The sequence below is a fragment of the Pimephales promelas genome, chromosome 8 (assembly GCF_988280905.1).
Source record: "Pimephales promelas chromosome 8, fPimPro1.hap1.1, whole genome shotgun sequence".
Classification (NCBI taxonomy): Eukaryota; Metazoa; Chordata; class Actinopteri; order Cypriniformes; family Leuciscidae; genus Pimephales; species Pimephales promelas.
Genome location: NC_142776.1, coordinates 36,809,162 through 36,824,771, shown reverse-complemented (window position 1 = coordinate 36,824,771; position 15,610 = coordinate 36,809,162). Strand labels below are relative to the sequence as shown.

General features: G+C 36.1%; 1 protein-coding gene and 1 pseudogene across 3 annotated transcripts in view; one reads left to right on the top strand and one right to left on the bottom strand.

Moving 5' to 3' along the window:
• The window catches only part of cbfa2t2 (CBFA2/RUNX1 partner transcriptional co-repressor 2), a 43,457-nt gene that overhangs the window by 17,057 nt on the left and 10,790 nt on the right, over positions 1 to 15,610 (bottom strand). For 2 of the 3 annotated variants that reach the window (XM_039693434.2, XM_039693433.2), the window contains exon 2: positions 49 to 192. In XM_039693434.2, coding sequence (XP_039549368.2) covers positions 49 to 192 — 144 coding nt within the window. Of the gene's footprint in view, positions 1 to 48; positions 193 to 11,255; positions 11,433 to 15,610 lie in introns of those variants that run through there. The other variant, XM_039693435.2, reaches the window with a different exon arrangement.
• On the top strand, positions 4,538 to 8,652 carry LOC148978139 (uncharacterized; annotated as a pseudogene).

Here is a 15,610-nt window from a genome sequence, read left to right as displayed (position 1 = left end):
TAGTAAGGGCAATGGCAATGAGAGCATGCGGGTTTGAGTGAGTCTCACGTGCTGTGGTGGAGAACGCCGCCGGACGAGGTCCGCTGGGATTGATGGAGGGAAGAGGAGGCATGACGGAGACGGTTGGTCTGGAATGAGTCTTTCCATCCACTGGGGATCCGGGCATGGCAGGAACGTTCTTCTCTGCACTGTCTGAAAACCAGAGCCAGAGACAATGAGCTGGAGAGATTGACACAGCACTCATTTTCTTTGTAATAACAGTCAAGATTTCCATTCAAACCCAATGGCATCTCATTCGGTCAGACATAAAATCACAGAAAGAACTCGTTCACATCTTAGTTTCCACACCAAGTGCATCGTTTATACAATCATTAACAGAAGCACAAATGCAAAACGAATGAATTTGGATATTGCACACAAATGTGTCTCATGCATTGATATGCAATTGATTCATGTCAGACAATCCAATTGAGCCCCAACCTCTAAAAGTGGCGTAGATTTCTAATCTTAACCCTTAAACCCATCCTCTCCTTTCTGGTGCACACCAGATGTTTTCTGCCCTTGTTTAAGAACCGTGGAGTCCCGACAGCTGAAGTGCAAATGAAGCGGGTTTTGTCCTCGGGAAAGAAAGGCTGATCGTTGAATGGAGAATCGGGCCATTTCACGCTCGCTAACTAGGCTTCACAAAAGCCGTCAAGAGCTAAACGCATACTTTCTGCTTTTCAATGGACCACCAGGCCCAAAAGTCGTAGATCAGAGGTGCTGTTGTTCTGAAAGAGCCGTGAGAGAAGCTATCGGCCTCATTTCGAGTATATCAGGCCGCTGAAAACGCCTTTACAAAGGCGGCTAATAGACCCACACAGATCGAGTTGTCAAAGGTCATGAAACGCTTCTTACCAGACGACTTTTCATAGACGGGGCTTCTCTGGGTGAAAAGCGTGTTTTGTTTAATGTTTATTCATGGGAAACTAATGCAGTGAATGCGTGAGGGATTACGCCGTATAGGTTTTAAATGGGCCTCTCCACTTAACAATGAAAAGTAAGGCGGGTTTTAATGGGATTGTTATAGCGCTTCATTTGTGCGTTCGCGATAAACAGACGACATATTGAACGAGTCCGACACATAGCAGAAGAGTTGAGCGCAATTATCCTGAAATCCTTTCAAATGCTGTGTCTATGCTATTGTGTTGATTGCTTGCATCATTGTTTACTTATTCTTATGCAATATACTTATACTGCGTAGTAGTGCATCATTTTCTTTTTTTTTTATTAAAAATCAAACCACTAAACAATATATAAAATATAAATAAAACAAAAATGTATGCATGGAAATGGGAAAAAGAAAAACAATGTTTGCATTGTAAAGAACAATTGCAAGTGAAAATATTTCAAGTCAAGGGAAAAAAGCAATTATATTTTGCGTTAAGAATGAAAATAAACTGTTGAAGGACAATTAAATTTGTGTTGTGTAGTTTAAATGAGCTTTTCTAGTGACTGAGACTCAAACAAATCCTCATCTTGCCACACTAACCGAAAGCGCAGCAGTCACAGGTGCGACACACTTCTGCACACACACACGCACGGACACACAAATCTTGTGGTTAGCGAGCGCACCTGAGCCCCGCTCCGGGTCCTTCAGGCTGCCTCTCTTAATGCCTGACTGAAAAATCATGTGCCACATTTTCCCCTTCCACGTACACCTGTCTCCTCCCCAGGAGTCGGGAAGAGGGAACGTGGGAGAAACTGGAAGCCCAGCCATTTGGGTTTGAGCCACACCGTAGGACACACACAACCCGTCTGTTCGCAGAGATTATCGGCACACCTGTGGAGAACTGCAGCTTAACTTGTGAAAGACGAGAGAGAGTTTACCTAGTAAACCTAGACACGTTTTTTAAGTTTGAAACTTACAGATCCATACATCACCAGACCACACGGATCAGTCCTACAATATTTGGCAGTTTTGAGATGATCAATAAAGCTCGTTGTAATGTTATGATTATCAAATTCAATTTAAATATTTGTTTTGTAAATATTGTGTATAATAAAAATTGCAAAAAAATAAAAAAAATAATTGTCAGTTCAACTTCGAAAATGTACTTCGTGCGGTAGTTTTGTTGAAATTAAAAAATAAATTACTGATTATTCAACCAACCTGAAAAAAAACAAAGTTTAACTGAAGCATAACTGAGTCAGTAGATATAAGCATGTAAAATTACTTAATAGTCTTAATAATACTTAATAATAATAGTCTTAATAATATATATATATATATATATAAAAGTCTTAATAATAATAATAATATATATATATATATATATATGATGAAAGTCCTTTTCCACCTTTATGTAAATACACTAAAAAAAAAATAATTCATTACCCTTCCTGAATTGTTGTTACACACAATTTAATTGAGTTCATGGCTCAACACAATTTAGTTGGTTTGGTCAATTTATTTTACTCTAGTATGTTTAACGTACTTAACATTAAATTAATAAAATAAAATAAAAAATGTTGGTCCAACCAATTTTTATTTTTAGCAACTGTGTGTGCATTTTACTGCATAAAAAAAATGTGGCATTACACTGGCTGCCCTAAATGCACAAACATTACTGTTTCATTTATGTGTTAATGCATATTTTATGCATTTATGCATGATTATGCATAACTGAAATTTAAAAAAAAAATGAACTGTTGATAGTACGAGTGTTTTTTTGTTTGTTTTTTTTTTGTGGTCTCAGGTGTGGAGATCTTTATCAGTCACTGAATTGAAAACATCCTTGCCTTCACCTGAGTCCAGCACACACACACACACCACAGTAAACACACAGCTGCGGTGCGATCCATGTGGAAGAGAACACGGGTCTGTTAGCTCGGAGATATCCGTGCGGATCAATATTGATCTGCTAACAGCAAATGAGCGGCTTCCTCTGACGGCCACCTGTTCTCATACTCATAAATCTCAAATAAAGAGGAAACACTCATTACAGATATCACTGATGATGTCACTGTGGTCATCTGACACATCTCACCGTCCTGAAACCTCTAATACACTGAGAGGAACAAACAACTGCATGCTGATATATTTAATGTAGGTTCACCACAGAGAACTCGCATGATAATAGATTGAGATATTAAAGTCACAAACACAAAGACCATAATGGAAATCAATTTAAATGTTTTTTTAACTATTATTATATCAAATTATGATGTATATTTACCAATCAAAAATTATTAACATTTACTGTTTAGCCCTCTGGATCTATCTATGTATCTATGTATCAATGTATCTATCTATCTATCTATCTATCTATCTATCTATCTATCTATCTATCTATCTATCTATCTATCTATCTATCTATCTATCTATCTATCTATCTATCTATCTATCTATCTATCTATCTATCTATCTATAATGAAACAATAACTTTTTAATGCAACTCAACTTTACAGACAGAAATTGTCCTTTATAAGCTTTCTGACATGATAATGTATATGAATATATAAGTGATTTCTCCTAAACATCTCATGAAAAAAACATTGGGCTGATTTGGTTGTGAAAACATGCGCTGACTCTGAGAATATAACCAATCTGAGAGAGGTTCACTCCCCCAAAAACGTTAAACATCGAGGCACACAGAGTTGATTTAAAAGCCCGGCCTGTCTTTGTTTAAAATGATATATGAATTTCCATTAAAAGCGCTTCAATGCCGCCAAACCGAGTGTTTAGAAATCATTTAAAGAGATCAAGACAATAGAGCAGAGAAACGCACCGCCTCCAGCCACACATCAGCAAAACAAACCCACACGGGGCGAGAGACACAGAGACAGAAAGGGAGACGGAAACAAAAGGGTTAACCTATCAGATCATTATGTGTGTGAGAGAAAGAGAGAAAGAAAGAAATAAAGAGCTGGGACGGATGTTTCTGTTCCCCTTCCCCCTCCGTCTCCTTCTGTTCTTCCACCATATGGAGCTGATGATGGGGGGGCAAACCGACAGATGGAGCCTCAACAGTCCATATATCTATATATCAACAGAGATGATTATATATATCTCCATATCAACAGTCACTATATCTCCATATCACCTGTGTCCACGTCACACCGCACAACAATACTCACAAAACTCTTTCTATAGACATTAAATGGAGAGCAGACTGAGATTTACTGATTCTCAGACCCACGTAATCTCACAAGCGTCTCAACGGGATCAATCTATCCATCTATTCATCCATCCATCCATCCATCCATCCATCCATCCATCCATCCATTCGTCCATCCATCTATTCATCCATCTATCTGTTCATCCATCCATCCATTCATCCATCTATTCATCCATCCATCCATTCATCCATCTATTCATCCACCCAATCATCCATCCTTCTATTCATCTACCCATTCATCTATCATCCATCTATTCATCCATCCATTCATCCACCCAATCATCTATTCATCCATCCATCTACCCATTCATCTATCCATCCATCTATCTATTCATCCACCAAATCATCTATTCATCCACCAAATCATCTATCCATCTATTCATCCATCCATCCATCCATCTATTCATCAATCCATCCATCCATCCATCCATCCATCTATTCATCTATCTATCCATTCATCCATCTATTCATCCATCCATCCATCCATTCATCCACCCAATCATCTATCCATCTATCTATTCATCAATCCATCCATCATCTATTCATCAATCCATCAATCTATTCATCCATCCATCCATCATCTATCTATCCATTCATCCATCTATTCATCCACCTATTCATCCATCCAATCATCCATCCTTCTATTCATCTACCCATTCATCTATCATCCATCTATTCATCCATCCATCCATTCATCCACCCAATCATCTATCATCTATTCATCCATCCATCTACCCATTCATCTATCCATCCATCTATTAATCCATCCATCTATTCATCCACCCAATCATCTATCCATCTATTCATCCATCCATCCATCCATCTATTCATCCACCCAATCATCTATCCATCTATCTATTCATCAATCCATCCATCATCTATTCATCCATCCATTCATCCATCTATTCATCAATCCATCAATCTATTCATCCATCCATCCATCCATCCATCCATTCATCAATCCGCATCTATTCATCCACCTATTCATCCACCCAATCATCCATCCTTCTATTCATCTACCCATTCATCTATCATCCATCTATTCATCCATCCATCCATTCATCCACCCAATCATCCATCCATCCATCCATCCATCCATCCATCCATCCATCCATCCATCCATCCATCTATCTATCTATCTATCTATCTATCTATCTATCTATCTATCTATCTATCTATCTATCTATCTATCTATCTATCTAGCTATCTATCTATCTATCTATCCATATATCCATCTATCTATCTATCCATATATCCATCTATCTATCTATCTATCTATCTATCTATCTATCTATCTATCTATCTATCTATCTATCTATCTATCTATCTATCTATGCTGAGTGACATTGAGGCAGAGTTGTCAGTCTGAAGTGACACCAATGACTGATAATAATTGGTCATGATTATGCATGTGACGTGACTTCTTGCTGAAAACAAAAAACCAAAGCCTGTCTTTTTTGTTCTTAAGAAAATATTTTTTTAGAAATGTATTTTCGAACTTCATGGAATCTATCTTAAATTCAATTTCCTTGAATCCAGACACTGTTCTGATGGGCTGCGAACAGCAAAAATAATACTAAACACAAATAATAAAATGCATTATGTAATAAAATGATCTCAGAGACCTGCACTCGAATCTCAATATAAACTCAAATGATCGCTCTGTACTCTTCTTATACGGACAACTCTCAACTCTCGGACAGTCTCATTTAAAGAATCTGGAGAAACATATGAGAAAGAAACATGAAACTGAAAAATAAGTCTATTAAGTCTCCCGATCTCTGAAAGAGCAACATCTGAGCAATAAAGTTCCTGTGGGGAGAAAAGAGGGAAATAGGAGTTTGACAGGAGGAGAGGGAGGCGGGGGGAGAGTTAAAGAAAGGAAGGCAAAACAAAAGCTGCACCTGGTGCCTATCAGTCCACACACACACACACACACACATCTGCTGCTCTCTCGCAGCATGCAACAGGTTGAAGCCGCCTTGCGTATCCTGACAACAGAGCGAATGACACGTCACTGTCCGCCCGCACATGTTCAATCCTCTCAGCTTTTCAATTAAAACACGCCTCGACCCTGAGCTCATCAACGTCAACCTCTTGATCCGGCTTTACAGCTCACGGACCCGCCAAACCCATGCAGAGCATTCACATCCGTCAAGTGCATTAATTGCAAACTGATTTACTGCCGCTTTTAGATCTTTAGAGGTTTTATGAACAGAATGAACTTAAAGTCAAAGCGATCCATCAGCATTTGAAGATGTGTTTGTATTGAACACACACATCTGAGATAATAGGGATTTAAATTTAGCCCTAAAATAATTTGATCTACACTAAAGAAGTCTCTTGATCAAAAATACAGTAAAAATTTAGAAATATTATTGCAATCTTAAATATATGTTTACTATGTGAATATATTGAAAAATGTAATTTATTCCTGTGATCAAAGCTGAATTTTTAGCATCATTACTCCAGTCTTCAGTGTCACATGACCCTTCAGAAATCACTCTAATGTAATGATTTGATCCTCAACAAACATTTATGATTATTATCAATGTTGAATACACAAAATACCATCAAAGTAGTGATTTTTGAACTTTACTTGAGTTTTTTTTTTTTTTTCATTTCACACTGACAAAACCAGTATTATGTTACATAAAAGATAAAACACAAATGTACCTTGGGAAAAATACAAAAATTTTATAGTACATGAATTTCAGTCCCATGGTAAATATTACCATCTGACACTAAAGTTTTGTAAAAATCTTGATTCAAGGTTATTTTGCACAAAATCATTCGCTTAATCAGTATTTTGGTCTTGTTTTACAATAAAAAAAATCTAAACATCCATAAAACAAAATATATTGACTTGCTTCACATATAAAGACTTTTTCAGAGAATATATATTTATATATATTAAGGGCTGTCAATCGATTAATCGCATCCAAAATTTTAAATTTTAAAGTTTGTGTTTACATAATATATGTGGATGCACTGTGTATAATTATTTTATATATAAATACAAACATGCATATTTAAGAAAAAAATATTATTTATATATAAAACACTTATATTTATATATAATATAAATTATATATAAATCTATATACAGTATATACATGAAAATATTTCTTAAATATATACAAGCACGTGTGTTTATAAAATAATTAAACACACTGCACCCACATATATTATGTAAACACAAACTTTTATTTTGGATGTGATTAATCGCGATTAATCGTTTGACAGCCCTAATATATATATATATATAAAATAAATGTAATCTATTTGCAGATATCTTCGCGTTTTATCTTTTTACTTCACTGCAAACTGTTGTGGATGTATTTGCATGTCAGACTGCATTTATAAGGATTTCACACATTCTATTTCTCTCTCTCTCTCTCTCACACACACACACACACACAGTTTGCATGATTAAGTGAATGAAACAAACAGTTATTGACATACTGATGATAACAGTATTGTCCACTGATAGGAAACTGCTTGTGCAAAAGCTTTTGGCATCCGGTGTGTGTCTGTGTGTGTGTGTGTGTGTGTGTGTGTGTGTGTGTGTCAGGACTAAAGTCACTGTCCCTTGGCTCATCGGAAGCATCTGCTCATTGAATTGCTGCCCTTCTGACCTCAGTGGGACTAATTGATTGGCCGGGTTATCAATCACTCAGCGGCTGCTCTGATTGGCTCCTGCCACTTGATTTTAGAAACACAGAGATCAAGCGGAGTCGATAAGAGTCTGTTGAAATGTTAATGTCTGATATAACCGGAGTCTCAGACACAACTAACCCTGCACCAGCTGCCTCACGTCTCAGGCCTTAAGTCCAGATGTACACACGCCGTCCACTATCGGGACTAAATATGAACAATATATGTGCCACTTATGGAGATTGACACATGAATTATGTAGCATTTAAATAAATCAAACAGTGTATATCTGATAGATGTCCATGTTGTTATTGTTAACAAACTATTTCCTTTTAAAAATTGAAAATAAAATATGCACATTAGATCAAATTAAAGTTGAAGACATATTTAATAAAAATGATAAAAGCACATACCAAAATGACTCTAAATATGAATTGATAGTATAATAGCATAAATCACTTGAAACATAATTCTACCAAACATCTACTCTATTATATTTAGTAGCATAGTAAATATAAAACGTGCCATGCTTTCATACGTCTCACAACAAGCGTTGGGTCGAGCTCCGTTAGATCTCCTCTAATTATGGGGCCTTTAAAGACAAAACGTCTGAAGCTAGACTCCTGCGGGGCCCCTGAGGGCCTCCAGAAAGTGCTGTTCGAGGTCATCGAGCACAAGCCACCCAGCGCTACATCTTCACTAGGGCTACGAGAGACTGTTCTGATGTCCCACAGACCCTCGGACCACACAGGAGGTCAAAGGTTTTAACGGCAAGCGGGACAATGGTGTGATTGAGCGCCGGCCGCACACACACCTCCATCAGACGCGACAGTAAAACGGTTGTTTTAAGGCTAATCGCTCGGACCCGTCGCTGCCTTGATGACAAGACGACAGTTAGCGTTGCTTTAGCAGAGCTAATGTGGAACTTCCTGCCTTCAGCGTTACTCAACAGCTGCTCTATAGATGTGTGTGTGTGTGTGTGTGTGTGTGTCATGACCTCATCATATTCATATACAACAGTACTTGTTGGTATGTTTTTGTAGGTGAACATGATATACAAACTAGAGTTATTACTGTTAGCTAAAATATATTATCATTTACTAAAACGCTAAAATAATTTTCATTACTTGAAATTAAATGAACATTAACTGTTCTTTTTTGTTAAATATGCAGTGCAATATTTATCATTTTAGTTTCGTTAAAGTACTAAAATAACTCAAAGTAAATCAACTAAAACTTAAAATTAGACGCTAATAAAAACGCACGAAACTAAATGGCTAAAAAATAAATTGAAAACAGCTTGGAAAATAAAATCTAACTCAAAATATAAATTATTCGTTGATTAAAAAATGTACACTAATGTTCAAATTAGGGATGGGCAACGATTAATCGCGATTAATCGCTAGCAAAATAAAAGTTTGTGTTTACATAATATATGTGTATGTAGTGTGTATAATTAATTTGTATATAGAAATACCCACACAAAAAGAAAAATGTGTTATTAATATGTCAAATATTTATATTTATATATAATATTAATTATGTATAAATATATATAAAGTATATACATGCAAATATTTCTTAAATATATACATGCCTGTGTGTGTATTTATATATACAAATTAATTATACACACTTATGTAAACACAAACTTTTATTTTGCTAACGATTAATCGTGATTAATTGTTGCCCATCCTTAAAAGTAGAAATTGATATTTGTATTCATAAAGGTAACATTAAATTGATTAAATGTGAATTTAAGAATGATTAGAGTGATTTCTGAAGGATCATGTGACACTGAAGACTGGAGTAATGATGCTGAAAATTCAGCTTTAATCACAGGAATAAATTACATTTTTAAATATATTCACATAGAAAAGGGCTATTCTAAATTATAATAATATTTCACAATTTTTACTTTATTTTTCATCAAATAAATGCAGCAGAGGAGAGCAGAAGAGACTTCATTTAAAAAAAAATATCACAAAAGCTTGCCAACCTCAAGCTTTTGAACGGTACAGGCGGCCTATATAAAAACACAGAAGTATTATGAACTGATTCCTGATTTCTGATCTACTATGGTACAGTAAATATCTCAAGCAAAGGATTGAAGTAAAACACTAGAAATTGTGCTAAAATGTGCTTTCAGCACTAGTTGGATTCCAATCCAAACTCTGAGTTTGTACAGAAAAGCAGACAGCAAGTCTACAGGGAAAAAAGAAATAAAACACACACGCACACACACTGTGCTGTCAGTATGACGGTGTGCAGTCGCCCTCGGGCTGTAGATTGTGTTAAAGTGACACACAGCAGACCTACAGAAACACACAACGCTCAGAGACGAACATCAGTCCAGAGCACATCTCAAATATCTCAAAAAGTGATGTTTCATAAGAGCTTAAAAAACTGGGCTCAGTTTTGCCAAAGTCTACAATGAAAGGCAAGAGATCTCAATATCATCTCAAACATGATTTATAACTATATTCTCACTGTATGGATATGCTTTGAGTCTCCTGGGCAACATCAAGCTCTTAATTCATAATTGATTGACTGCACAAAACTAATAATGCACACTCGTTCAAGTTAAACAAGAGTTAAAGCAATGAACTCGACCTCTCCTCTGGCATCTCAGCACACCTGAAGCTTCTGCCACGTGGACCGGGACACAAACCATCACACTGGATTCACGATGAAGGGATTTTAGAGAGATTACATAAGCAAAGAGCAATTCTAGATGATGAAATATTTTACAGTGGAGCAAATATTTTTCATTTCCATGTCTGACCTCTTTAAAGCCCCTAAATCACTATTTCAAAAATCCCTGATTATTCCATAATATATACGATGAATATGATGTATGAATAAAAAACATAAATCTATAAATTATGAATTTAACCCCATTCCTATTACTGTAATTTTAAACATTGCATTATAATAATACGACATATATACTAATAACATAACACATTAATGTAGAAATTAAGATGGACTAAACAGATTGACTATGACAGCAGTGCATGCGTGTATTTTTAAACCATTATCAAATTTTAATTGGTATTGAATGATTACCATAGTCATGTCTGTCTGATGATTAAATCAAAAAGTACAAACTGAAGAAAGAGCTGTTGACGTAACGTTAGCGTAGTAAAGTGATGGTATATGTTATTTACAATGATGCTTCCAAGAATACCATGGTATCTTCTTATAAGTTATAATAGCTAAATCATGTTATTATAACGTAATGGTTTTCCATGTCATATTTTCAACGTGTTTGTAACACAGAGTTCTCCACAGAGCCTTAAATCCACACGTAAAAGTACAATAACACCATGCTGACGATATCCATTAAACATAAGCACTATAGCACTTGATTTCTGCAGCTTTAGGATAGAGTGGCTCGCGCGCGCGCGCACGCACACATACACAGATGAAGCTCACCTCCTCTCTACGATAGTCCTCTCCTGCTCGTGTCTTATTCCAAACAATGTAAATCACTGTGGTTGCTCTCTCTCATATGTGAGGCATGTGTCTCCAACTCTCTGTCACATGTGTGAGCTCTGCAGTCGAGTCCTTCCCACCGCCAGCGAGGCACAGATGGACTCCAGATGGGTTATGGGACTTACAAAGTCTCTCTCTCTCTCTCTCTCTCTCTCTCTCTCTCTCTGAGCCGTCTGCATTGCTGATGATGTCACCGCCCAAGTCCCGCCCACTGTGTGGCTCCTGGCCAATCAACCGCTGCTCTATTCAATACATTAAACTAGAGGAGACTCATTAACATAACTAACTGCTCTGGCACTCAAAGGCTAAACAAAGTGCATGCCAGTTGAAGGGAGGGAGTAGTTACCCATCACACACCTCATACTGTGTGTGTGTCGTTACTGTAGCCTGAATTATTCAACATCTTGCGCTGTTGTTCACATGCAAAAACTGCTATTATTGCTCAAAGATTGCTCATGAGATCTAACTGATGTTACATGCTTCTTGTAAGATTGCCCGGGAGAAATCAATTGTTGATGCACGCTAGCACAGAGCTAGAAATACCTATAATGTCTGTTGTGTGTGTGTGTGTGTGTGTGTGTGTGTGTGTGTGTGTGTGTGTGTGTGTACCAACTTAAAGGAGTAGTTCACTTTTTAAAAAACATTTGCTGATAATTTATTCACCCCCATGTCATCCAAGATGTCCACATCTTTCTTTCTTCAGTTGAAAAGAAATTAAGGTTTTTGATGAAAACATTCCAGGATTTTTCTCCATATAATGGATTTCAATGGGAACCAAACGGTTCAAGGTCCAAATGAGAGTTTCAGTGCAGCTTCAACGGGCTTTAAACGGCACCAGACGATGAATAGGGGTCTTACTAGGACCCTTCGTGACTCGAAAAAATATTTTGTTTGAAAAAGAACGCGTTTGAACAAGAGAGTCACGAACGCGTATCACAGGCCAGAGCAAGACGAGTATTTGTGCTTATAAAACTTAAAATTTTTTATTTATTTTTGAAATGGCCGATCATTTCGCTAGATAAGACCCTTATTCATCGTCTGGTGCCTTTTAAAGCCCTTTGAAGCTGCACTAAAACTCTCATTTGGACCTTGAACCGTTTGGACCCCATTGAAGTCCATTATAAGGAGAAAATCCTGGAATGTTTTCATCAAAAACCTTAATTTCTTTTCGACTGAAGAAAGAAAGACATGGACATCTTGGATGACATGGGGGTGAGTAAATTATCAGCAAAAGTTTTTTAAAAGTTAACTACTCCTTTAACTATATTTTGGGGACAAATTTGTACCCAGAAGTGACCAAAACCTGACAAATTCTCTAAAAACCTCCATAAATGACGTCCTCATTTATTAATCCGGTATAAAAATAAGTAAAATAATAAAATTAATTAGAGTTTTGGAGGTTTTTTAAAATGTAAAAATGCAGAAAGTTTTGTGTGATGGGTAGATTTAGGGGTCGGGTTAGTGTGTGTGTTTGACGAAAAAAAAATTTTTTATTTTATTTTATTTTTTATTTTACATCTGTTTATTTGTTATATGTATATTATTGGTCTTATATGTACGCATGTTGAAACAAAATCAACAAAAATCTCCCTAAGGGGATAATAAAAGTAATCAATCAAATGCTAGGTTTAGGGGTCGGGTTAGTGTGTGTGTGTGCGTGTGTGTGGTTTAGGGGGACTGTGTGTGTGTGTTTTATGTTCGTAATTTTATAACATACCGATAATATGTTTATTTATATGTTTGCTTGTTTAACCCTTGTGCTGCATTAGATTTTTAAACACCGTTGAGTGCATTAAGGACCAAAAATGGCCACATATTAAACATTGCCTAAAATATTATTATATATTATTATTATTTTCCACTTTTACCAAGTTAAATCTTTTAATCAGCATCAGTCCTCATCATAACTCCCAAAATGTATTCAATTTCAGGATTTTAACCCTTTAATTACCAGTTTTGTTTGCGAAACCATCGATTTGTATAAGAGGAAAAAACACAAAAATTCAATTATTTTCAATAAACTAAATGCAAAGAGAAAACTTTAGATTTGGATTATCACAGTCCCACTTTGCAAAAAATCCCACTTAGCACGTTAGAGACCAAAAATGGCCACCTATTAAACATTTCCTATTTGCCTAAAATAAGGTGCATTTCCACCCATAGGGAATAAATATGTAGTGACGTCATTTGGTGGAATACACTATATAATGCAAATATAATGCTTTTGCTTCAAAATGAATGGATGTTTGTGCAAAAATCATGTTTCATGTATTACTGACAGCCTCAGATTTAAACAACGTTTTAATGGGTTTCAATGGGCCATTTTTGGTCTTTATGGTGCTGAGTGTTACTATTTGATCTACACAGTGTGTGTTATACATATTTTGCAAAATGGGATCACATTTTTTACATGTATCCAAAAAGTCACAATTTTGCCAAATTTCATACCATTTGCATTAAATCAGCCAAAATGGTCAAAGAAATTAAACTGCAAAAGACCAAAAATGTCCCTAATGCAGCATAAGGGTTAATGGGACAGACATTTTAAACTTTCTAAATCAAGGATATTAATAAATCCTTCATGTGCATGATGTCAGATCATTTTCTTTTCACCTGGGGCGAGGAAGGCGAAGTTTAATAAATTCTGACATGTAATAAGAAACATTATCTACACAATATGGTGTCGTGTGGCACATGCTCTCTATCTCTTTCTCCATCTACTTCAGGACAAATAAACAAAACCCTGACTAGCGGCCAATCTCTCCTCCTGTCCAAAAAAGAAAAGTAAAAAAATGCATGACCTCACTCTCCGAGACTTCGGCATCACAGAGAGAGAAGGGAACATGATCCGAGCAGGAATAACAAGACTTCGTCACGTTTAGTGAAAGAGCGATACATCAGCAAGCCTGATTAATCGGTCAATACTGGAGATTATCACCTGGAAAAGAAATCATCACTCAGCTTGCTTTTGTGGTGAATTTTGAGATTTTTTTTAAAAATATATACAACTTAACATCATTATGTAACAACATCATATGCTGTTTATCATAAATATTGCATGCATAGAGAGTAAAAATTAAACCAGTGATGTAAAACCTGTTGCTTGTGAACAAACAGTGATCTGTGCTCTTTAGGGAGTGTGTTTGGGACGCTACTTGAGTTGATGAGTGTTAACACCAGCTCGCTTCATTTGCATGTAAATGCACATCTATAAAGCTTGACTTAAACAAAAAAAGACTTTCTGCTCAGAAATGCATGTGAAAGGAGTGTGTGGCCATTACACCATATGGAGACGCCACAGAAGGCCTGTTTCCAATGAAAAACTGTGTGTGTGCTGGGAATGACAGAAGACTAGATCTGTACTAAAGTGTGCTGCCTACCTAGAGAGCATTTTAAGGCAACAAAAGCCTTATTTTAGCCAAATTCTAATACGTCAAGTTGAAGACAATCCCAAAATGCACTGTGACTGTGTGGAAAAAACATCTAAGATAGCAGGCAAAGCAAGAGAATAACGCTAATCTGGACTATTTTAGCTAATAATTCAATGTGCAGTGAAATGTTCTGCGCTTTTTAGGAGTATTATGTTAACATATGAAAATAAATGTCAATATCTTTGGCTTAAAACAGCATTGATTTTTGTTTTGTTTTGTTTTGAAAGATTCTTTGGCATTTAAGGTTCCAATGAAGAACTTTTAACATCCATGGAATCTTTAGAGTTTCTTTATAATGTAAAGAACTTTACACTAAGAAGAAAAAAAAATGGTTATTTTAAAAGGAGTAGTTCACTTTAAAAAAAAAAAAAAACTTTTGCTGATAATTTACTCACCCCCATGTCATCCAAGATGTCCATGTCTTTCTTTCTTCAGTCGAAAAGAAATTAAGGTTTTTGAAGAAAACATTCCAGGATTTTTCTCCATATAATGGACTTCAATGGGAACCAAACGGTTCAAGGTTTAAAAGATACAAGGTTTTTCAGTACAAACTGCAAACTGTTCAAAGGGCTTTAAACGATTCCAGACGATGAATAAGGGTCTTATCAAGCGAAACGATCAGTCATTTTAAAAAAATAATAACAAAGTTTAAGTTTTATAAGCTCAAATGCTCGCCTTGCTCTGTTCTGATGTGCGTTCGTGACTCTCCTGTTCGAACTCGTTTATCAAAATGAACAAATCTTTTTTCGTGTCATTTGGTTCATTCAACGAACGAAACAAATGAATTGACTCATTTTGATGAACGAGTTCGAACAGGAGAGTCACGAACACGTTTGCACTGAAACTGTCTTTTGGACCTTGAAC